Below are 26,352 nucleotides of genomic sequence, written 5' to 3' on the forward strand. Positions count from 1 at the left end.
GAGGCAGCATTAGCTAGTTGACCATTTACAAAAGCTCAATGGTGGATACCTGTTTACAGAATAAGAAATGAAAACAAACCTATCTATATATCTATCGATCTATCCATTCATCCACCAGCCCATTGTCCCTCCCTTCCTTTCCCTCCCTCCATCCCTCCATCCATTAATTAAATGGTCAAAACTACTACAATAAATGTACTACAAAATATTTAGGAAAAGTTTTCTATCTAGGTTTTAAAAAGTACCATTACACCATCTCATTAATTATCAATCTCAAATTTATCAACTCTGAAGGAAAGAGCCATCATTTAAGGATATTTGGGGGCTATCTATTAATACTATACTTATGTACTAATCCGAACAAGTAATTGGAATTGAATATTAAATTTATACAGTATTCTTATTGAAATCATAAAGAGAATATTCTTACCAGTTGCCTTTTGGATTTATAAACTGCTGGACTGCATAGCCAAACTGTTCACTTGAAGGACCGGAAAATATCTTTGCTTCTAGGAGACCAACATTGTATGCCATACAACAATTTAAAATGCCTATAAAAAAAATGAAAACATAGTCCATATTTACAATTTGTGAATATAAGTTTGTAATATAATTCTCATGGGCCACTTAAAAATTTGTTTTATATAACATTTATTCTCCTTATTACTGTTTACTAAGAAATAATAGCTAATGCTTTTTTTTTTCACTAGCTAATGCTTTTTAAGTTCTTATTTGGGGCTCTGGTACCATGCTCAATACTTTCTATGCATGATTCATTACCTCATTCATCCTCATAGCATCCCTAGGAGATGATTAATATTACATTTGTTTTGCCAAGATTTCTAAGGTTTCTGGAGATCAGCATGTCATACAAGTCTAAAGGAATAAGGGTAAGGGAAGAATTTGAACACAGGGCTGTCTGATTTCAAGTTTGAATTGTTAAACCACATTACCTCTAGGGACTCTTAAGTAACTTCAGTTCTCTTTGTCCTTCCTAACACAATGAGACTCCTAGCTGCCCAAGGGCAGAGGCTGAAGGCTATCTACCTTTTCTCCTAAATTCCCCTGAAGATTTTTGACATGGATTCTGCATGAAATATATGGTGGAAAAGCACTGCTGACTACATAAAAGGAGGAAGAAAAATCACAGCTCCTTGAAAACTACATCATTTTCTTTCAGAGGAGCTCATTTTTGAGGATGAAAATGTAGGGATGGTGTCCTATCACTTTTATTCCACTGAGAACTGTCAAAAGTGGTTTTGGTTTTTGATGCTTCTTTCTGAAGTCTCAAGAAACAATAATCATTTTCACAAACAACAAAGACTTTGATAGGCTAAAGCTCTGAGAGCCTTTTTTTGAAAAACCTTATTTGTGATGGAAAGGGAAGAGGGGAAGGAGTGAGGCTGATGCCTGTCAGTCCTTCATTCTAGAGAAAGCAAGCCGTGCGTGGATACTAGTGCTGTCTGTGGGGATGGGAGTGCGCTTCATGCTGTTTGACATCAGGGTTTATCTTTGCAGACACTGAAGGCAGAGGGGGTTCTTTAAAACTGACCTCCACGATCTATTAATATGTGTTTTCACGGAAGAATAGCCCACTTTCTGGGCAGCAATGAAAGCACACAGTTCATAAATTTATTGTTTCAGGCACTGAAAGACTGAGAGAAGAGGACTTGCTCTTCATTGTGCTGCATAGTCCTGGGAGCTGATTCTGCGCAGTGGCCGGAGCATTATGAAGCCCGCGATAGAGCTTGGGGGACTTAAGGTAGTTACTGTGCTTCTCTACGTGCCAAAGTCATTCCACCATGGATCTGTTCATTCAAGAGAGCTCAGCTCATTATTTCTTAGAAATGTGGTCTGCTGGCAATAGAAGGACAAATAGCAATTTTGAAATACGCTATAGCAAAATCCACATGGCTGTACTTTCACAAAATTTCTCTTACATCTATTTTTCACATGTACCACTGCTCCTTCTTATTTTTCAGGAAATAAAATGCAGAAGAAAACAACATAGCAAATTAATCATGGAAACAGAATTGACATTCAGAACATGAGTGTTTTCAATCAACAGTTTAAAGATTTTATTTATTTATTTATGAGAGACAGAGAGGCAGAGACACACAGGCAGAGGGAGAAGCAGGCTCCCCAAGGGGAGCCCAAAGTGGGACTTGATCCCAGGACTCCAGGATCATACTCTGAGCAGAAGGCAGATGCTCAACCACTGAGCCACCCAGGCAGCCCTCAATCAACAGTTTAACTTCAGGCTCTGGGCTCCTCCCTGTTGGACAGACAGTCGCACCTGCCGGCGCAGGGTCAGCCCGGCGGGAGACACGCTGATGAAGGGCAGAGTGGACAGATCGGGCCCTACCGGGTGCCTGGTCACCAGGGCTGCTGTTAACTCTGGCAAAGTGGATACTGTCACCATCAATGACCTCTTCATTGATCTCAACTACATGGTGTACCTGTTCCAGTATGATTCTACCCACAGCAAATTCCATGGCACGGTCAAGGCTGAGAACGGGAGACTTGGCATCAACGGGAAGGCCATCTCCATCTTCCAGGAGCGAGATCCCGCCAACATCAAATGGGGTGATGCTGGTGCTGAGTATGTTGTGGGGTCCACTGGGGTCTTCGCCACCATGGAGAAGGCTGGGGCTCACTTGAAGGGCAGGGCCAAGAGGGTCATCATCTCTGCTCCTTCTGCTGATGCCCCCATGTTTGCGATGGGCGGGAGCCACAAGAAGTAGGACAACTCCCTCAAGATTGTCAGCAACGCCTCCTGCACCACCGACTGCTTGGCTCCTCTAGCCAAAGTAATCCATGACCCCTTCGGCATCATGGAGGGCCTCATGACCACCGTCCAGGCCATCACTGCCACCCAGAAGACCGTGGACGGCCCCTCTGAGAAGCTGTGGCGTGGCGGCCGAGGGGCTGCCCAGAACATCATCCCTGCTTCCACTGGCACCGCCAAGGCTGGGGGCAAGGTCATCCCTGAGCTGAACGGGAAGCTCACTGGCATCGCCTTCCGTGTCCCCACCCCCAACATGTCAGTTGTGGATCTGACCTGCCGCCTGGAGAAAGCTGCCAAATATGCGACATCTAGAAGGTGGTGAAGAAGGCATCGGAGGGCCCCCTCAAGGGCATCCTGGGCTACACTGAGGACCAGGCTGTCTCCTGTGACTTCAACAGTGACACCACTCTTCCACCTTCGACGCCGGGGCTGGCATTGCCCTCAATGACCACTTCGTCAAGCTCAATTCCTGGTATGACAATGAATTCGGCTACGGCAACTGGGTGGTGGACCTCATTGTCTACATGGCCTCCAAGGAGTAAGGGCCTCCTGGACCACCAGCCCCAGCAAGAACAAGAGGAAGAGAGGCCCTCAGCTGCTGGGGAGTCCCTGCCCCAACTTAATCCCCCAACACACTGAGAATCTCCTGACCTCCAATTTACATCCCAGACCCCGAGGAAGGGGAGGGGCTTGGGGAGCCCTACCTTGTCATGTATCATCAATAAAGTATACTGTACCCAGCCAAAAAACAAACAAAAAAAACCCAGTTTAACTTCACCTCATGGTGCAGTACTTAATAAATGCTATTTAAATATGTTACCAAAGCTCCAACATACCAGCAAAATCTTGGGGAGATGATGTCAAATGCCCCTACTTTTCTAATATCTAACACTGGAAAGGCCACATATGACTGTAATGATGTCATTTTGATTAATTAGACTATTAATTAGACTTCAGCAGATCACATGACATAAAATCACATTGGAATTCATTTTATCATCTAGCAGCTAAATTTCAATTTATATATGTTACATATAAATACATATTTATATATTACATTAATATATACATGTTATACATACATATGTATGTCACACATAAGTACATGTAAATACATGCATATAAACTATTATTCAAAAATATAAATTAGATCATTTCAGATCATTTAATTTCTCTGCTAAAAATATCTCAGTGTCTTTTATTTATTCATTTATTTTTTTCAAGTATTATATACATATTCACATGTACCACATTTTCTTTATCCATTCATCAATTGATGAACACTTGGGTTGCTTCCGTATCTTGGCTATTGTAAATAATGCTGCAACATTGGGGTACTTACATGTTTTTGAATTTGTGTTTTTGTATTCTTTGGATAAATACCAGTAGTGGAACTACTGGGTCAATGGTAACTCTATTTTTAATTTTTTGTGGAATCCCCATACTGTTTTCCACAGCGGCTGCACAAAATTACATTCCCATAAAGTGCATAAGGGTTCTTTTTCCTCCGCATTCTCACCAACCCTTGTTGTTTCTTGTGTTTTTGATTTTAGCCATTCTGACAGGTGTGAGGTGGTATGTCAATGTGGTTTTGATTTTCATTTCCCTGATGATGAGTGATGTTGAGCATCTTTTCACTTGTCTGTTGGCCATCTGGATGTCATCTTTGGAGAAGTGTCTGTTCGTGTCTTCTGATGATTTTTAATTGGATTGTTTTTCTGGTGTGGAGTTTTATAAGATTTTTTAAAAAGATTTTATTTATTTATTTGACAGAGAGAGGGAGCACAAGCAGAGGGAGTGGTAGGCAGAGAAAAAGGAAGAAGCAATCACCCTGCAGAGCATAGAGCCTAATGTGGGACTCGATCCCAGAACCCTGGGATCATGATCTGAGCTGAAGGCAGATGCTTAAGTGACTGAGCCACCCAGGCACCCTCTCGGTTTTTTATATATTTTGGATATTAACCCATTATTGGATATATTGCTTGTAAATATCTTCTCCTAGTCAGTGGGCTGTCTTTTTGTTTCGTTTATGGTTTCTTTCACTGTGCAGAAGCATTTTAGTTTGGTTTAGTCCCAATAGTTTAATTTTGCTTTTATTTCCTTTCCCAGAGGACACATACCTAGAAAAATGTTTGTACAGTGATGTCAAACAAATTGTTGCCTATATTTTCTTCTAGGAATTTTATTGTTTCAGATCTCACATTTAGATCTTTCATCCATTTTGAGTTTATTTTTGTGTATGGTATAAGAAAATGGTTCAGATTCATTCTTGTGCATGCATCTGTTCAGTTTTTCCAACACCATTTGTTGAAGAGACTGTCCTTTTCCTATTTTATGTTCTTGCTTCCTTTGGTCATAGAAATATCCCAGTATCTTATCCATGCACCAAGAATAAAATCCAATTTTCTTACCATGGTTTCAAATGCTATTCATTATCTGACCTTATATTATTGGTGACTTCAGTTTTACTACCCTCCTTTGTCACTATGTTCCAGCCACACTAGCTTTCCTTCTGTCCTTTGAGCACAAGCAGTTCATTCTGCTTATGGCCTTAGCAACTGCTTGACCCACCGCCTACCACATTTCCTCCCAACTCAGCATCTATGTCTTGGCACCTATTCATTATTTAGGTCTCTGCTTTCCTCATAGAGACTTCCCCTGACTCTTCTCTCTAGCAGCAACACTCTACTTCATTAATATACCACTATCCCAGCACTAATTATCTGAAATTATCTTCTGTATCTGCATTATTTTGTGTCTTTTCCTGCCTAGTAAGACCTAAACTCCTTGAGAGCTCAGATTTTATTTCTTTTATTCATTCTTATTTTCTCAGCATCTAGTATATTTGTTGAATGAAATGAATTTTTAATTAATATGCTCTTCAATGATAATTTGGAATATAGGGAAGTTTAAGGGACAGAAGATCACTTATATCATTTTAAATACATACCTACAACTAACTCACTAACAATGTCATCATTTCACACTTAGCCTATGATAACTAATTAGCTTATGTAAATTTGATGTAAGTATTATGTCTAATTCAATATCTATCCTTTCTTTGAAGTCCCATTATGCATAGAAATATGTTTCTATATCTGTTCTCATAACTTAACTGGCTAATGTGGAAAATAACAACCATATTATCCCTTCCCCTACAACCAAGCCCATATGTCTGTACCCACTGAATTATCCAGTAAATGGATCATTCAAAACATATTTATCTAGCCCTTTTGTTCATTGCTATATCTTCAGGAACTAGAAAATGCTTGGCACAAAACAGACAAGATCTCTACTGTCTTTGAGCTTCTTCCTGATAATTTGAGGACAACCAAAAAATTACATCATAATGGGATGAATATTAAATTTCAGAGAACTACAAAGAACCCTGAACCAAAAGTTGAAAAGAGGGTAAATCTAAGTTTGAAGGCTTCACAGAAGAGGTGGTAATTAATCTGGACCTTGAAGGACAAGCTGAAATTCATAATATAAAGAGAAAGGCAAAAGTCATAGGGCACAAGGGACATCCTGCTCAGCAGTATAGAGATGTGAAAGAGAAGAGAAGGGGATAAAAAAAATTGGCACAGAAAATCATAGATTGTTTTATTAATTTATATGTTTGCAGTTCTGCATTGGACATAGTGAGTTTCAAGGTGACTTGAGCTTTGTCCTGCCAGGGACATATTATTACCCAAAATGTAAATCTTCCCTTTGTGTCCTTACGTGAATGTCTGTGAATACAATAACAGTGCAGCAAACTCAAAGTATTGATCAAAGGTGACCTTGATGTGCATTTGTTGACAGTAATTCAGTCGAAGTATTCCAGTGAATCTCACTGGAATTTACTGCAAATTTAAGCATTGTATCCTCTGGAAGTCTAACTCATTTCCTCTATGCCCAAAATAATTGATTATAACTTGGCTTGTTATCATTTTAATATCCACAGGCAAACCAGATAGATAAGCACACCTTGATTAATATAGAATTATTTTTTCTTGCATTCGTTTAAAAAATTTTTAGAGAACCTCCTGCCCTGAGAGTTCCTGCTCATCTCTGAAAATGATGTTTGGGGAGTCTTAATAATTTAAGAATTAATTTCAGCAAATATGAAATTTGTTCTCCCACTTTATTCTGGAACCCAATTTTAAGTTATGAGATAATTCAAAAGAGAAATATATGTTTGGGGATTAGATATAGTTAATCCAGTTTTGTTCTCAAATGTAGTGAAGCTCAGATAGGAAAGAAATCTTTTGAAAACAAGAGCAGAAATAAATGTATAAAACAAAACAGATCATTCTATATTTGCCAACAAAAATTTGTCAGGGGAAGTTTATTGACTTCCAAATGACCCATGTTTGTAGTAAAAGATGGCAGAAGGAGGGTCTAATTTGTGTGGTCAATGCAAAATTTAAGAATGTCTACATGTGTTGAAGGGCTGGTGGGGCCCACTTTTCATGGAAGGGGTTCATTTGCAAAAAGGTCCAGGGAAATATAGGGGAAGAAATTCATTTTAAGAGAAGAGACTCAAGGTCAGTAACAGGAGGTAGATTTGGGAAGAGCATGGTGTTTTTAACTAGGATGCTCAGATTATACTCTGGCCCATTCCTGCAGATGTATGCTGGCATTTTAGGGGGGAAATAGCTCTGCGAACCAGTAAATAAAAACCTAATAACTCTTCCAGTTAAAAAATAAATAAGTCACAGAGATATAATGCACAGCACAGTGAGTTCAGTTAAAAACATCGTATTGTATATTTGAAAGTTGCTAAGAAAGTGTATCTTAAAAGTTATCATCATAAGAAAAAATTACATGTAGTGATGGATATCAACTAGACTCATTGTGATCATTTCACAATACATACATACATAGAATCATTATGTTGTACACCTGAAAGTAACTTAATGTCATGTTAATTACATCTCAATAAAAAAATCCAAATTAATCATTATATCTATATCTAAATCTAGATAAAGATATATAAAATGGTCCTCCTCAGAAGCCACAGGGGACTGCCAGGAGCAGAGGCATAGGTTAGTGAACCAGGGATTGCAGGGGCAGCAGGAAGTTCTAGCAATCACCAAGACCCTGGGGAACGCTCTTAGGGGAAAGCCACATTTCCCAGGAAAATTGTGCTTAAGAGACCAGGAGAAACACTCTTATCTAAATCAGGGACAGGTGAGACTCCAGGGCTGGTCTGTTGTGGGGCGAAATTTCTCTCCATCTGTGGGTCTCTCCATCTTCAAGTCTAAGCTTGAAAATGAGTTGTCTGCTGCTAGAATATAGTGGTGTAACAGGTATGGGACTGACATTTCCAATTCAAAAGGAAGAAATTAGAAGGAATGATGGGTCATAGGTACCAAGAAAGTTTAACATAGCAGGTCAAATTCCATTAGGTTTAAGGGCCTGAGAATAATCCTCTGTGGCTCAAGGCTCTGTCCCCTGAGCCTACAACAGCTCTACTGGCCTCTACTTCTCTGTCCCATTAGTCCAAGGTGGCAGCATTGCTGCTGAAACAATAGTCCTAAAAGCTCATAGGTCTCCTGTGTACATCATGGGGTTCTGCGCCATTACACAAGAGAGTTCTCCACAGACCTTTCCTGGATAACCTCATCTCTATTGCTGACCTCTGCTGAGATGGTTGTGAGGATCCATGAATCACATGCCTAATCTGTTATGCAAAGTTTACCAACCACACCCTTGGCCTTTTCGTTAGAACAACACTTTCTTAACAATGAGTCTCCTAATATTAACTTTCATTTTTGCAATCTGTATAGGCTGAGAGTGTCTCATCATTAGGTACTGTTCTGTTTTGCTGAATTTCTCAATTTATCTCATTCCTCTTGCACTTTACTACATTCAGCAAGGAAAAAGCAAGCATCACTTTCAACATTTTGCTGGGAAAATTTTCAGCTAAACATCCAAATTCATTGCTTGAAAGTTCTGCTTTCCACACAACTACAGGGCACAATTAGTCCACATTTTCTGCCACCGTAAAAAGAATTACCTTCCCTCAAGTTTTCAATAGCATGTTTCTCATTTCTTTCTTGAGAACTTCACCAGAAGCAGTTTCAATATTCATGTTTCTACCAACACTCTCCACAAGATAATCTTCAAAGACTCTCTATCCAAATAAGGTAATATACACAGATTTTGGGGGGCAAGGATGTAGACATATCTTTTCTTGGGGCAGCAGTCAGCTTCATACAGTGGGTAGGCCAAGAATGTAAGATCCTAACTGCTGTTTACCTGGGCCATTTCTCGGGGTTGTGTTTACAGGGAGCAGCCTTGATGGTTGAGGTAAGATCTCTCTCCAGGGTAAAGAATAAGTTTGCTGACTTCTTGCTGTAAAATAGCAGGTTCCTCTCTTGTAATGCAACCTAGTGTGAATGCAGGCATACATTTGGACCCCTTCACATAGTCCCCATACGACTTCATGGAGAAGCAAAAGAGTTAATTATGTAAACATGCTCATGTGCATGGTGCATGTTGTGTGGTAATAACGTTCTTTGTCTCTGACTCAGGAATCTATCTTGTGTCATCTGTCAGCATCAATGAAACAGTAACAGGCTAATGTATTAGCTTGTACTTGGGGTGCAATCAAATACTGGACCTGAGAGAATGGAGAACAAAAACGCCACAGTTGGGAAGTTGGAGGTTGAATGACAATGAAAATGGATACCTCCTGAGAGTTCAGAGAAATCTTGGGAGAGCATTGTATTTTCCTACAAGGGTGGAATAGAAATTTGAAGGAGTCTTATATCAGTTTGAAGAAGCAGAGAGACTCCAGCTGACATCTGAGTAATAATTCCCTGCCTCATGGTTTGTGTCTATCTTTAAAAAAAACAAAAACAAAAAAAGAAAACAGTGTATGCATGTATCATTTATTTAGCAATTACTCTGTGTTCATATTAAAGAAACATGTGCATCAATTCCATGGCCAGAGATAAATTCATTAATAGAATATTAAGGCTATAGGGGTAGCCTTATAGATAAATTGCATCCCTTCAAATTCCTCTATTGAAATCCTAAGTCTCAATGTGATTATATCTAAAGATAGGGCATTTAAGGAGGTAATTAAGATTAAAAGAGGACATTGGGTAGGACCCTTATCTGATAAGATCAGTGTCCATATAAGAGGTAAAATACCAGAGAGTTCTCTCACTGTGTGATCACTGAGATAAGGCCATGTGAGGACACAATAAGAAGACAGCAGTCCACAAGCCAGGAAGAGAGGTTTCACCACAAACCAGCTCTGATGGCCCCTTGGTCTTGGATGACCAGTCTCCAGAACTGTGAGAAAATAAATTTCTGTTGTTAAAGCCACACAGTCTGTGATATTTTGTTAATAGTGGCCCCAGTAGACTAAGACAGGGAACAATCAGATTATATCAGAAAATTTCAATTTACTATTCTGAGTTTGAAAGATAATTCTGTCAATTAATATATGTGCATATACAAATACAGGAGAGATATACACTAATTCCACTTATGTCATATAAAGTTCATATTTTTTGTAGAAAAAATAAATCCAAGTTTCTTCCTGACAAAGTAACTGCATCAAGTCTTGGGCTACTGTGGCATGTAGTTAGATGATTTTGAGATCCTTTCATATTTTTTGATCTTATAGGCTATGAACATCTTCAGAATTCTTCTTAAATTCATTTATTATGATTTAGTGCCTCTTGATAACTCGATAGATTCTCTCTCTCTCTCTCTCTTTTTTTTCATAAAGATGCCATCTGGCAGACTCACTGTCTCCTAGTGGCCAAGAGGACTGGGAATACCCACTTATCAATCCACTTTCTAGTTTCACACTTTATTCCTAAATTTCCTCTTTATGAAAGAAGAAATTCTCCTTTCCCCCCCACCTCTCTCTCTGTCTCTCTGTCTCTCTCTGTGTGTCATTCTCTCACACACAGAATAGCATTTTTTTGTGCATTTAGCAAGTCAATGCCTGCTGAATAACTTGCTCAGTAACAAGATATGCCTCACATATCCTGAGGCAATATATGGAAATAACAGGCATAACTGAAGTGAATATTTCCTCTATTAAATCTCTGTTCACAGGCCACTTCTCTATAAACTTTGGTTCTTCCCCTCCCATTCCAGCCTGCACACACCACACTCTTCTAACTTCCTTGATACTCACCATTTGCAGCTCTTATTGTGGTGTACTGCCTTGAAATGTTACTCCTCTCTTCTCATATATTCATTCTCCTGGAGAGCTGTCATCATTTTCTCCCCTACCTGTGTCTTACCTCCTGGCCTATTCTCTCAGCCCAATTCAGCTGGACTCTGACTCTTCCTTAAACACACTGATCCCCAGCATTTTGCATTCATTCCCTTGGCATGGAATATTCTTTTCCCAAAAAGGGTCATGTTCACTCTCACTGCCCTTCTGTTTGCATCAAAAATCAATCCATCAAAGCTGTCTTTCCTCACTACCTGTGATGGGCAGGGGGTTCCCAACGATCCCCATCTCCTATTATTCATGCCTTTGTGTGATTCTCTTCCCTGTGACTTCAAACCAATAGAACTGGAGATTCAAAACATAGAATTGAAGTTTGGGGTAAATCACTTCTGTTATTATATTACATAAGACTGTAACTTCTGTCTTGCTAGCAGATGCTCTCTGTCTTTGATAAAGCAAAGAAGTCCACAGGGCAAGGAACTCAAGGCAGCCTCCAGTGGAAGCCAAAGAGGAACTGAGGCCCTCAGTACAACAGCCCTAGAGAAAATTAATTCGGCCAACAATCAAAGTGAACAGAAATGGATCATTCCTTAGCTGGTCATTTAGATGAGGCCTCAGCCCTAGCTCATACCTTGAGTACAGCTTTAAGAGATACCCTGATGCAGAGCATCTAGTGAAGCCAGGCCCGAATTCCTGACCCATAGAAATTGTAAGATAATAAAGGTATATTATTTTAAGTCATTGCCTGCATGGTAACTTGTTATGTAGTAATAGATAACTAATAAATAACCCCATGTAAAACAATAACTGCCTATTTATCACCCTCTGTCCAGCAATCTCTATCCCCTAGTGAGGCATCACTACCTCACATGTTATAAATCTATCTCTTGTATTTGTCTGCCTCCCTTATTAGAATCTATACAGGAAGATCTAAGTTTTGTGGAATTGAAAATTCTACAATTTAGGGCAGAGTGACTCTTTAAGGAAAAAATTACAAAATTATGAAACAAAATTCAGGTATTAAATACTTAATTATGGGCAGCCCAGGTGGCTCAGCGGTTTAGTGATGCCTTCAGCCCAGGGCGTGATCCTGGACACCCAGGATCTAGTCTCACGTCAGGTTCCCTGCATGGAGCCTGCATCTCCCTCTGCCTGTGTCTCTGCCTCTCTCTCTCTCTCTCTCTCTCTCTGTCTCTCATGAATAAATAAATAAAATATTTTTTTAAAAACAATACTTAATTAGGATGAGAAAAGCAATCCTAGCAAATTACATACTTTTAAAAGCTGAAAAACCTGAAAAAACAATATACACTTTACTGATTGTCTAACATACTTTTGTAATATCTTTTTCCTACAGTTTTTGGCTCTATACCTTTTAATGACCTTTTCATTTGACAATTTATAAAATCATATTGCCTAAAAAGTATTCAATATTTTTTGGCATGGTAAATTGAATCTTTTTAAAAAATATTAACTAACTAATTAATTAGAAGGGGGGGGCAGGGAGGAGCAGAGGGTGAGAGAGTCTTAAGCCCTACTCAGGTTTGATCCCATGACCCCAAGATCACGACCTGAGCCAAAACCAAAAGTAGGATACTCAACCAACTCCATCACCCAGATGCCCAGGCATGGTAAGTTGAATTTTGAAAAATATTTATTATTTATAGTTAAGAGTTCTTTTCATTTTTATATCTCTTATCTGTAATGTCATGTGAATATTTAGGACTGTTTTCCAGTATCATAAAGGAGCTATAATATTTTAAGTTCCCTCAAGTTTTCTTTACAAGGATTAATCCTGAAAACCTTTGAATTGGTGACATTTCTCAACCAGTTTGTTGTTGACATCTTTGTTGAAACATGCTATGTTAGGGTACAAAAGAGACAGTGACCTCAACTTTTGCATGTCAGGCTGTGTAGACACTTCGGAAGGTGCCTGCAGAGTGAGAGTCCTTGAAACTTAAGCTTCTCTTGTTTAATAGTAAATCTATTTTGTCCCTGAGAATAGGGAATCTGCCTATTTTCTTTACTGCTATATTCCTCAGTATTCATAAGAATGTCCAAGACATGGTTGTCAATAAACTGAATCAAGAAACTGCTGATTGTTTCACCTTTCTTTTTTTAAAAAAATATTTTCTTTGTTTATTCATGAGAGACACAGAGAGAGGCAGAGACTAAGGCAGAGGGAGAGGCAGGCTTCCTTCAGGGTGCCTGGTGCAGGACTTGATCCCAGGACCCCAGGATCACGATCTGAGCCAAAGGCAGATGCTTAACCACTCAGCCACCCAGGTGCCCCTTGTTTCACCTTTCTCTCTAAGAATAACATATAATGGGAGATCAATAAAGAATTTTAGAGAACATTTAACTTTGTTTTTTATCTAGTTATAGGTGAACCCTATAAAGAAGAGGTGGATTATTTTGGGAGGGTGATGGAGTAGCAGAAGTATGAGGATTTTTTTTAAATTGAAAAATCCACATGCTGGGCAAGTCTAATAGTATCTCACAGTACCTAAGAACTTAGGGTGTGAATGCTCTGTGACCTTGTGCAAGTTTCTCATCCTACATAAGCTTTCACCTGTGAAATAGATATAATACATAAATCTACCTCATTGTGATCAGACAATGCATTTAAAACTCTCAACCCAGGGACGCCTGGATGCCTCAGTGTTTGAGCTTCTGCCTTTGGCTCAGGTCGTGATCCCAGGTCCTGGGATTGAGTCCTGCATCAGGCTCCCTGCAGGGAGCCTGCTTCTCACTCTGCTTATGTCTCTGCCTCTCTCTTTGTGTCTCTCATGAGTAAATAAATAAAATCTTAAAAAAAAAAGAACCAAAAAACTCTTCGACCCAGTGCCTAGTAAATGATGAGCACTTAGTAAAGACAGCTGATTTCGTTGGTTGTGTTTTGTTCACTATTAATGTCATTATATATTACCAAGGATAGCACAATTTTTGTGAAATTTATAAAGGCATACTAATTTGTGATCCCACCTTCACCTCTATCATGAAAAGCATATTCTAACTGAATTTCCATTTAAGTTTCTGAGAGTTGATGTGTATTAGGTAGGGGGACGACACATTGTTCCATTTTGCTGAGGCATACTCAAAGTATACCAGGAAAGCCAAGAAAACATTATCAGTTGGTGGATTCTCCAGGAAGTAACACAATCAGGAAGTGGGGTTACTCAGATCCTGACTTTACACTTTGAAAACAGACTTCAAACTCTAAAGTGTAGCTAATCATTACTTAGAATACGTATGACAATGAAAAATGGTCATAGGTTACATTAGATAATTTGAACACATACACAACCACAGGAACTCATTTTCAATAGCATTGTCTTCATGATAAGAGGACAAAAATGCAGAAATAATGTAGAAAGTCCTCTTCTGTTCCTAAAAAAACACAAAGCAAGTAAACTTAGAAATTACCGGCCCTCTAGAAATAACCATATATCATACACAGATTTAAGCACTATGATGGTTGGCTTATAGCTATACTGCTTAAAAAAAAAGAAAAAAGGTAGTGCAAAATCCAAAAGCATAAGATGACCTTTACAACTGCTTTTGGATTATAGTGGCATAACATCTTCCTGCTTTCATTAGGAAAGAAAAATGCAATTTTTCTCTGAAGGACTTTGAGTGTTAAATTTTATAATCAGTAAGGATCTAGATGCTACCCTTTTCCTCCACAGGTGATTTTAGAAATGAAAAGCAGAGCTCCTGAGGGGATGCCTTGAATCCTCCAATTCCCCCAGGGTCTGATGCAGCTGCCACAGGACAGGCACTACATAAATGTTCCTTAAAACAGATCTCTTCAATAAATGGATGATGATAAAAATGGATGAATACCAAGTATATGGATATTTTAAAAACAGCATCATATATACTTTTCCAGTCTGCAAATTACTTTGCCATTCATCATCCCCTTTGATCCTCCCATTGGCCCAGAAAGGTAGGGAAGAGTTTGCCTGTGATATGCAAAGTCACTGGGAAAAATGGCAATTAGTTTACTCTTCAGGGCTGGAGTTCTTCCATGAAGCCATGAACATTAAATGTGCTCAATACTGGCACTTTGTTGTATTGCACTTTACTTTATTGAGCTTTATGTTGTGTTTCTTACAAACTGAAGGATTGTCGGCAGCCTGGGTGGCTCAGAGGTTTAGTGCCACCTTCAGCCCAGGGCGTGATCCTGGAGACCAGGAATCGAGTCCCACGTCAGGCTCCCTGCATGGAGCCTGCTTCTCCCTCTGCCTGTGTCTCTGCCTCTCTCTGTCTCTGTCTCATGAATAAAGAAATAAATAATCTAAGAAAAGAACAAACAAATTGAAGGATTGTGACAACCCTGTGTCTAGCAAGTCTATTTGGTACATTTTTCCAATGGCATTTGCTCACTTCATATCTCTGTGTCATATTTCGGTGATTATTGCAATAATCAATATTGCAATATTGATTCAAACTTTCCCATTATTATTATATTTGTTATGATCTGTGGTCAGTGATATGACTTGCTGAAAGCTCAGATGATGATTAGCACTTTTTAGCAATGAAGTATTTTTAAATTAAGGTATGTACTTTTTTGGATGTAATGCTATCTCACACCTTTTTTTTAAGGATTTATTTATTTATTCATGATAGACATAGAGAGAGAGAGAGAGAGAGAGAGAGAGAGAGAGAGAGGCAGAGACACAAGCAGAGGGAGAAGCAGGCTCCATGCAGGGAGCCCGACGCGGGTACGTGGGACTTGATCCCGGAACTCCAGAATCAGTGCCCTGGGCCAAAGGCAGGTGCTAAACCGCTGAGCCATTCAGGGATCCCCTATCTCACATTTAATAGATTATAGTATAAATATAACTCTATATACACAGGGAAACTGGAAAATTACTTAACTCACTTTATTGCAGTGTTTGCTTTATCGTGGTGGTCTAGAGCTGAAGCCTTATGATCTCTGAGGTACATCTATCTATACATGTTTGTTTAGTGTAATGGATCTCAGCTGGGAAAACTTTGTTCCTCATGGGTATTTTGTAAGGCCTGGACATATTTTTGGTTGTCACACTTGAAGGGGGGCGGCTTCTAGCATCTAGTGGGTGAAGGCCATTGATGCTGCTCAACATCTTACAGTGGACAGGACAATACCTCCACCCACCCCCACCTTATCCCCCTGACCGAAGGAATCATCTGGCCCAATGTCAATAATGTCCATGTTGAGCAACTCTGATGTAAACAATGAACTGCCCTGTAAGCACAATTAAGTTGATTAGGTTACTGTGGTGGTTTTAAAATCTGTCTGGGAATTATTTGATACTCTTCCTCTCAAGAAAAAAAGTCTTCTCCCTCAGAATCTAGGTGAGACTTTGTGATTGCTTTGATGCAGAGAGGCAGTTGCATGATTTCTGAGTCTATGTTACAAAAGGCCATATGGTTTCTGCCAGTTTGGTGGAAGGGGGGGGGGGAAACATATGTCTTTGGATCCCTGAGTCATCCTGCAGGAAGTCAGGCTATCAGAGGGTGCCATGATAGCAAGGCCATTTGATGGGGCCACACAAAGAGAGAACTGCCTACCCTCTTATAGTAAGCACATGAGAAACCACAAGCCAGAACTGCCCAGACAAGCTATTCCCAAAGTCCTACTGAAGAAACCATCAGAGATGACAAATGGTGGTTGTCATTTCAAGCCACTAAGTTTTAGGGTGAGGGGTTACATGGCAATAGCTAACCAGAACAATCTCCAAATTCAGTTACTTGAAATCAAGTGCTCTAGTAAACAGAATATCCTCTCTCCCTCTAAACCGTCTGAAAGAATGAAATCTTAACTAGAGAACTGCCACTCCTCAAGTGAAATGGATTATAATCAGCCTATGGAAAATAGGTCACCAAGGGGTAGTTTGTTAAATAGGTTTACAGAAGTTCTGAAGAACATTTTGAAATTATGGAGAACACACTGCAGGTTGGAGTCTTGGGCCTTAGTCATTTTGAAAACTGATTATTATAAAACTGAGGCATTTACTAGATGATCTCTTGATGTTGTCCCAGGCCTAGATTCTAGACTATCCTAATCTATGCATAGTTTTCAAAAGATAGGCATTTTTAAATTGTAACATAAAAAGTGCACCCTAATGAATATGAAGAATGAAGATTAAAATAAATATGAAGAATCACCTTACATCCATCAAACTACAAAAAGCTAAAAAAAAAAAAAACTACAGCAAGTAAATTAGAACCTAATATTGGTGAAATTTGTAAATTCACACATTATTGAGAACTAAACTGTTCAATATGGAACAAGAGCTAAAAAATACACATAATCTTTGACCCAGTAATGCCTCCTCTGGAAACTGTCCAAAAGGAAAAAGGAAAGAAAAAGCTTCTTGCACAATGATATTTATAGCCACATTATTTACAGTAGGGGAAAAAGCCCACAGGAAACAACCTAAATATCCAACAATGAAACAATAGTTAGCCATGATATGGCAGGATGCATTAATTCAAAGCTGTAAATACAAAGCCCATATAGAAATGTACAAAGATATTAAGTGAAAAAAAGTAAGTTGTTCATATTCATATAAATGGTAAGTATATCTATAAAAATTACTTTCACACTTATAAATGTCAAAAGAGAGAAATACAAATATTTTTTCTGTTAAGGTGACTATTTTAGTATGTGTCATTTTTCTATAAGGATATTAAAACACTCTGCTTTAATATTCTGAAATTATTAATCACGCTTAGTATTTCAATGGACATATATACCTCACAGTTATCTGAATGTTCATTTTATGTTTATTTTTTTAATTTTTTTACCAGTCATTTTTCTGAGCACTTACTATATGCCAGGTCCTGGGAATACTGTGATAAATAAGATTGAAGGTGATTTAGAAGAATGTGTTCAGTGAGAGAAATAGTCCAACTGAAGCTAAATTATGGGTGCTAGCTTTATGAGAACAGAACAGGGAAACCCAGACAGCACGTTGGGGAAAAAAAGATGTCTACACTGCCCTCATGCTTTTATTGATCTTGTTACTTGTCAATACTCTAATTGGACATTTCAAGGCAAAGAAGAGATATCTTAAAAGCAAACAAACTCTGTCAAAGAAGTGAAGAAAAAAGATCAATGAAAGTAATATTTTAATATTTTAGCCAATTCAGATAAATCAACAAATAGAGACTTTTTTTTTTTTTTTGGCATATTCTAATTGGAAAGAACTAGGAAGTTTTTGGCTTGGCCTTATTTAGAACGTTTTTGCCCCGGGTTACAGTGGCTGTCATACATGTCTCATGCTGTCATCACTCAATTCAACAGAATTCAACTGGGCACAGATGACAAGGACATGGGCCCTGTCTTCTCAGAGTTTGCAATCAATGGGGGTTAGAGCTGAGTAAATGGATTCTTGAAATAGAAAGTGACAAGTGCTATGAACGTGTAGAGGACACTCGGATTGGGGTTGGGAATGAAATTGACACATAAATGATGTGCGGAATAGGGGTGGGGATAGAGAGTATTTCAGAAAGAGAAAGCACAGACAAAGGCATGAAACTGTACTCTTAAGAAGGGTTAGGGTCATATCTCACCTAGACCATAACAAAAAAGTAATGATAAAATGATGTCTGATAATTTGGGGGCAAAAATTAAATACTGTCATAATAAAGGGGTTTTTAATTACTATGTGCTATGGTCTGAATACTTGTGTCCCCTGCCCCTCCCCAATTTCATATCTTGAAATCCTAACCCCCCCCGCAAGATGATGGTATTAAGGAGTGGGGCCTTTGAGAGGTGCTTAGGCTTCACCCTCATGGATGGGATTGGTGGCTTATAAAAGAAGCTCCAAAAAAAAAAAAAATAAATAAAAATAAAAAATAAAAGAAGCTCCAGAGAGACTCCAGCCCCTTCCACCAGCTATGAACCAGGAGGAGGCCTCTTGCCAGCATGTGACCATGCTGGCGCCTGATCTTGGACTTCCATCCTCTAGAATCATGAGCAATAAATTTTTGTTGTTTATAAACCGCCCAGTCTGTGGTATTTTGTTACAGCAGTCCAAATGGACTAAGACACTTTGACATTTACATAAATTATTTATTTAATCATCTTTTAATTTTTCATTAAGGCTTTTTAATTCAGGCTATTTATTACATTTTTATGCTGAAAAGAAGATAGACATTGCATATAAGTATCCCAATTTTCAAGACTAAATTATTCTTTTTTCTCCTCAACCATGTTAATAGGTACACAGAAAAATTAAGTCAATTGTTCTGAAAGATCTGTTTATACAGTAGCATTTGGAATATGACTTTAGAAAGGTTATAAAATCCAGAAGATTCAGTGTCCATATTCTAACAAGTGTCCATGAAGCTATTTGGTCAGGACCTGAAGGTAACTGGTACACAGTTTGGAATAGAGTTATCTGACTGAGCTGACCAGAGGCCAGCTTGCATTCAGTCTGTATTTGGACACGGTATCCATGGGAATGAGATCAGGCGTGCACAAAGACAAACAAAGGCCACCTTCGAATGAATGAGAGGGAATGACAACTGCCAATGTTCAAGGCATCCATGGGCACAAGAGCTTTGCTCATGCTTTTCAAAACACAATGAAATAATCTCTTACACTGACAATACAGTGTCCATCACTCCTTTATTTCCATTGCTCTGTTTAAACACCAACCTCATTTTTATACAGAAAGCCTTTCAATGCTCAGGAGTTATGTATGGCTTCTGTAGAAAAACCATCTCTAGTCACTTTAAACTCCTAAAAGGAAGTATTGCGGTTATTCTTTCAGAACATAGAATAATAATGCAGGAATCTTCACCGACAAAATTGCACAGTTGCCGTGAACTGTTTGGACAACAAGAACAGACAACTCTTTCAAAGGAAGAACGATATATTTGAAAACTATTAACAGTCCCAATATTCTGTGGACCTGAAAACATTAGCAAAATATGCAGTTCAAGTTTATACTGGTTAGTGTCATTTATATGTACAAGAGTCAGCAGGCACAGACTGGAAAAAAATACTTGTATATAAGCACTTTGAACTAATTGTAAGTTTAACAAAATTAAGCACTGGCATTAATTTCTTTTCTAATTTATATGATTAAATGAAAATGTTTTAAAACACTTTGAAAACACCCTGAGTTACACAGAATAAAAGGCCTTAATATTTTACTAACAGAGCTTTTCAAAGCCAGCTCTAATTCTCTGTGTTATATGGGACTATGACTTCTGAAATGACTTTGAGGATCTTTATTATACTGGATAGAAATAAAGAACTAAAAGTTTAACTGGAGAAACCTACCTATAACTCCAAAGAACCCTTCTTTGTTAGGAAATCTGACTAAAGCACAGATATTAATTCTGGGACCAGAATTTGAATTCTCTTACATATTACACACCCTAAAAACCATGCGAAGCTTATTAATTACAGCTATTTTAGTGTGGTAAATCTGTTCTGAAACAAATATATAAAAGGGCTCCCTCATCAATCCAAGCAGCCACACTGGGGGGTGGGGAGGTACCTATGCCCACAGCTTGGCTGCCTCCCTCTGCAGTCCTCAAAGTCATCAGTTTCACCCTTGACTCATCAGTTCATGTCTTCTCCATGTCAGACCCTGGAACCCCATGGAGACTGCCCTCATCAAGGCTGTCCAACATGCTTGACTTCTGTGAGGAAGATGATCCAACTGACCAACTCTTCCCTCTCAAAATATTTGTGTGGCGCCCCACTTCCTGCGATCTTTTTTCTGTTTACTACTCCCACCGCTCCTCTGCCCCTGGCATCTCCTCTTCCTCACCTGACCCTCTCAGGTAATCCCTCGTGTTGTCACCGAAGCCATCTGCTGGTCTCTGCCTGACTCACCCATGGCATGTCTTCAATGACTCTAGTCTCCTCTGACTCCTAAATCTCTACCCCTGTTGTTCTCTCTCCTGCTTCTAATACTGCAGTATATGCAACTGTCTCCTACCTAGACATGCACTTGGATGTCTCAAACAACCTAGATGCACATGTCTAGGTAGTAGACAGTTGTATATACAGCAGTATTATATTATTATATTATATATTATAATTATATAATGTACAATATAACATGTCCATATTAACATAGATTAATAGATAATAATTATATTAGCATATGTTAATAATACATGCTATTACATAGCATGTCTATAAAACATGTCTATATATGTCTATATTAGATTTTTATGTTATATGTAATAATATGTATATTATGTTATAATAATAAGTTGCCTTTTTTCCTCATCTCCCCCTGTCTCAGTCAATAGCAGCTCCTGGGTTCTCTACATCCAAAACCTAGGCCTCAGTCTTTTCCTCTCCTTCAGTTGCTGCACCACAGTAAATCTTTTGCCAAATCCTGTCTGTTCTCCCTAACTACTTTACAAACCTGTCCCCTGTTACCTTTCTCTACTGCTACTGAGCTTTGGCACCATCGTCCCCCAATTGTGTACTAAGCTAAAACTAAGACCAGAACCAGTTCTTTATCCTTAGTGCTTTTGGGGCCTTCAGTATGGCCTCTATTCAATCCACCATCCTCCCTGCCTCCAGTGATCTATGCAAGGAGCCAATCTGATCATGTCACTCCCCTGCTTAAGGCCTTTCAAAACTATCCAATTGTCCTAAATAGTCCATTTTTCTTGCTGCAGTTTATAAGGCCATTTCGGGTCAGATGCCTGCTAACTCTCAGCTTTCACCCTCTGTGAATACCTTGACCAGTATGTTCTGGACACAATGACCTTCTCCTTTCCCATTCAAGCATCTAAAACAATTGATCTAGGATCTAGGAGACTTGTGTCCCATTCCTGGTTATGTTACTTTCTATCTTATATTGTCACTAATAGCCAGTTTACAAGGTGAAAACTGGACTCTGACCCTTGAGGTCCTTCACAGTAGATTTGAACTGTAAAGATTCTTTGCTGTTCCCATGAAGATGTGCGGGGAGGCTTAATACTTAAATGCATCACAGTGACATTTCTCCATCCTCTGAACTCAATATTAAGTTCTGTACCACTCATTTAGCAATTAATTATATATAACCAAATGATATTTATTATGTTATAGAAACTTATATTACACATATATGTTATAAGCATAGACAACAAAACAATATGACGAAAACAACATAGCCAAGTTTTAAATTACACATTTTTTTTTAGGCACAAGGAGATGGCTCTAAATATCAATAATTCAGAAACTCAAAGAGAATATCAAAGACCTGCTTTCTGTCTTTCCACTGGGCCAGTGTACTGGCTTTATCCTCCAGATAGCTGACATTAAGGCTATCAGATGGCTACAGTTATCCCAAGCTCCACATTTCAACCTGGAAGTATGTTTCTTAACCAATGTCTCTCTTACGAATGAAAATTCTTTCCCAAAAGTCTCCAAGCCTATCTCCCTCCATGTCTCATTGCAGTCACGTGCCCATGTCTAACACAAACCCTGGAGAGAAGTATGAGACCATCAGGAATGGCCCAGTGCAATCACAGCTCGAGGTTCCCTGCCTCTCACTCCACTCTCTTAGCTGTGTAGAGGAAGAGGCGGCCCCATAACTGGACTTCTGTCAGAAAGGAGGACGGCAGGGTCTGAAATTGGTTTGGTACCTTCCAGGGACTGAGACAATGTCATCATCTCATATTTGAACTGGTTTCCAAATAGACTATAAACTCTCTGGACCATGTTTCAAGTTTCCTATGGCCGGGCCTAGCACATTGCCTTACCTAAAATGGTTACTCCATAAAAAAATGTTCAAATACTAGTATTATGGAATTCACCACAGCTGGATGAACAAAGCAAACAGCAATGGATCATCTGAAGAGGCATCAAAGGAATCACTTTCACATACAGAATCTATTGTTGTTTCAGGACTTGTGTGTTCAGGTTAATCATTAGTCACCATAATAAATGAAACAAACAAACAAACACAAAAATCCTCCGATCTTTGACTTGCCAATTAGAATGACAGCCTTATGTGGTTCTTCCTCTTTTGTGCTGTGCTGAATCTTTCAGTAACATCCCAAGGCTGATAGTCCAGACAAAGGCTTTTGACTTAAGTGGTAACATTCACATGACACCAGGATGATATTTTGGTCCTTTGCCATCTTTCCTGAAATACTTTATTTTTGACATACTGACTTGAATTTGTTTTTATTTCACGGAATGTCTAAAATTCCATCACTAGAAGCTCATCTCTTTACATTAACAGGCTTCTCTCCCTTCTGATAGGCCCACGGCTATTAACACATTAAGACAGGACTAGTCATCACCCACCTTAGAGGGAATTCATTTGAACTGACGCATTCACTGCCTGTCTTGGTGTTGAAACATACCTGTCTTGGTGGTCATCTCACAACAAGGTGGTACAGGCAATACCGGAATTTTAATTTGTTAGGAAAGACAAGATACAGCTCTAATATTTAAGCAATTACTTGCAAATCTGGCTGCATGTCAGAAGTGCATGAATAATTGTTTTTAAATAGTGATCCTGAGCCCTGGTGCATGAATTTAAATCAAACAGAGGTTCATGAACCAGGACTTAAGAGAGCAAAGCGTCCTTGAAGTCGGGTAGGTATAGCTGGAGAGCCATGGGGTGGGGAGTTACTTTTTAAAAGGGTGGGTTTACAGCTGCACAGGTGCTGAGGATAAGAGGGAAGAGGCACTTTAGGGTTGGTCCCAGAAATGAAAGATTATCTCAAACTTCCCTTTTAGTCAGAAAAGAAAATTTTTTCTACTTTATAATTTTGCCTGGGGTTGTCTCTTTTAATGTAGGAAAATTGTGAGTTGCAAAGGGATAAGAAGAAATGGGGAAAATCATGAAGGCAGTGAAGGCAAAGGGAATAGCCTGGAAAATTGCACTTAATATGGTCTGATCAAGTGCAGTCAGAACACAGAAGGGTGTACACAGGTGTATAGATATGGCTTTGAGGTGTGTGTGCCATGTCTGTGTTTATGTGCAGTAGGTGTACTTGTGTCTATGTGTGTGCATGAGGAGTGTAGCAGAGAAAAGCCCAAATGGGCAGGCCAGGCTGCAGCCAGATGGCAAAGAACCTTTGCCGAGAAATGTGGACCTCACCCAATACGAGGTGGGGAACCACCAAACGTTTGAAGCAAGGGGCTGATTGGATACAACTAAGTGTCCAGAAAGATAACATTGGTGACAATGACAAGAATGGATTAGAGGGGTAAGAGATAAAAACAGGAAAACCAGTGTACCATTGTCCAGACGCGAAGAAAGTAAGGGTCTGAACTTGGTGGTGGCAGAGCTGCATAAGGTGGGGAGGATGGATAAAACTTGGAAATGGGCTGTGAGGTTGAAACAAGGGAGAAGATTCCTGGTTTTAGCATCTTCATGCTAATACTGCTGCTGGTAAACAACAGTGGACGATACGGGAGAGAATTTTGGGGGGCACTTGTTGACTTCAGTTGAGGACGCATTGAGGCCATGCTTATTTGACATCTGGGTGAAGATTGTTGGTAGCAGATGAAAATACTGATCTGGAACCAGGAGAGAAGCCTGGCTGGAGATCCTGACTTGAGGGGGGAACTAACCCAGAGAGAGAGAACTGGTAAAGATGAAGACTAGGATTCAGGATGGAACCCAAAACACCTAGGACTGGGCAAAACAGATGAGCCTGTGAAAGAGAGTGAGGAAGAACTGCCTGGAAAGCAGGAGAAAAATAGGGAGAATAGAAGACAGAGGTGGAGGGTGTTCCAGGAGGACAGAGCTTCCAAATTACATGTTAAAAGAAGGATTAACTTATTCTGAGAGAAATTAGAGTATTTACAGCTTGACAGGAGCTAGGGAGAGGATTTGAAGGTATTCATTAAAGAGGCGGTGACTCTAGGCCAAGGTGCCAGAGATAGGGAGAGAAGGTGAGGATCGTCTGTGGCTTGGCAGCACACTGTAGAATGTAAGTGCCATCATGCATTTTAAAATTACATTTTCCTTTCCTCTATGTATCTATTGTTTAGATTAAGGATGAAATAGGCCCCTTTGGGTCTTTCTCTTCCATCCTTCATCTGCCAGTTACCATTTTGACGACTCTAGGCACTTAAACCAAGAAGTGATCAATGCAAGGTGATATATAGGAAACTGAACTTTGGACACTGCTTTTTCTTTTTTTCTTTTTGGACACTGCTTTTTCTTAAATACCCATGGGAAGGTTTATAGAAAGTAAATTTGACTCTAAATGTTAAAATGAGATTTGAGAGTTTTAAGTGTCTACATTGGTTGCATGTATGCTGGAGAGGATGTGAGATGTATAAACACACACACACACATATTGCTTTTTACGTTCCCATTTTTGGTATTACACAGTTGTACCTGTATATGATTTATAAACATCTATATGTGTATGTGGAGAGTAATGATGAATACTCAAAAATTTTACATACATAGGGTAATGCCAAAAAGATTCAGCTATCACTGACCTAGAGGCTTAATTATTCATGTTAATCTGGGATATTCATGGTATCAGAAAATGATATTGCTTCCCTAGGAACCTGGATTGATATCACAAACGACAGAGCTTGATTATGATCATCCTGAGTTAAGAGAAAACTTGTTTCTTGGGTGTGCAGATAACTGGAACGAAAGGAAGGAATAAATATAAAAAAAATCATTTGTACACATGTCATTTCAAATCACCTCTGCTTTCTTGCACAGATTTGTCCTTATTAACTCCCTCCAGGTTAAAAATCTCTATACCTGACTTTATGCCTGGCAGCAACACATTCCACTGAAGTATTTCTCACCGCTCTTGAAAAAACAAGCCTCAACACTTCAAAGATAAGAAAATGATGTTATGTTTCCATAGCTTCTGTTAATAATGGGTAATTAAAGAGAGATGAAAAGCTCGGATTTAAATGTGTATTAGTTCTTGGGAAGGTTGTGCTGTTCCAGAGACTGATTTTCAAGTGAATCCAACTTTACTGGCAACTCCTCAGTTAGGGCTGGTTGTCCCTCAAAAGACTCTTGGGGCACCGGCACAGAATACCCACGAGGCACCTTTGTCTAAAGGGTTAGACTGAAAACCTAATGATGCTTCCTTTCTCCTGGGAGTGGGGATGGTGGCGCTATTCTTAACTCTGCCTGGGAGAAAATGCTACAGGGTTCTCTGGGTTAGGTTTCTTCCGTAGTAAAGGAGAGCTCAGCTACATCCCTTAAAGGAAGATACGAAATATTTATATGTATTAGGAAATATTTATTTTCTTTGTAAAAACACTTGAAAAACAGAGACCATTTTTTGTTTTGAGAGCTGTTCAAGCCACAGCATAGAACGTGACCTCTCCCGCCCCTCCTCCCGCTGAAGTTCTTAGACTGAGCGCACCCCGGCTGGGAGGAGGCTGCGCTCCAGGGACGAGGGTCGCACG

The 26,352-nt window shown here is 39.2% G+C and overlaps 1 protein-coding gene across 1 annotated transcript in view; it reads right to left on the reverse strand.

Annotated features, from left to right (window-relative positions):
- The window catches only part of ITGA2 (integrin subunit alpha 2), a 102,255-nt gene that overhangs the window by 74,912 nt on the left and 991 nt on the right, over positions 1 to 26,352 (reverse strand). Inside the window, exon 2 of the mRNA XM_025435416.3 lies at positions 431 to 551. Within this exon, the coding sequence (XP_025291201.3) occupies positions 431 to 551 (121 nt within the window). The remainder of the gene's footprint in view (positions 1 to 430; positions 552 to 26,352) is intronic.

This window comes from Canis lupus, chromosome 4 (assembly GCF_003254725.2).
Source record: "Canis lupus dingo isolate Sandy chromosome 4, ASM325472v2, whole genome shotgun sequence".
Taxonomy (NCBI): Eukaryota; Metazoa; Chordata; class Mammalia; order Carnivora; family Canidae; genus Canis; species Canis lupus.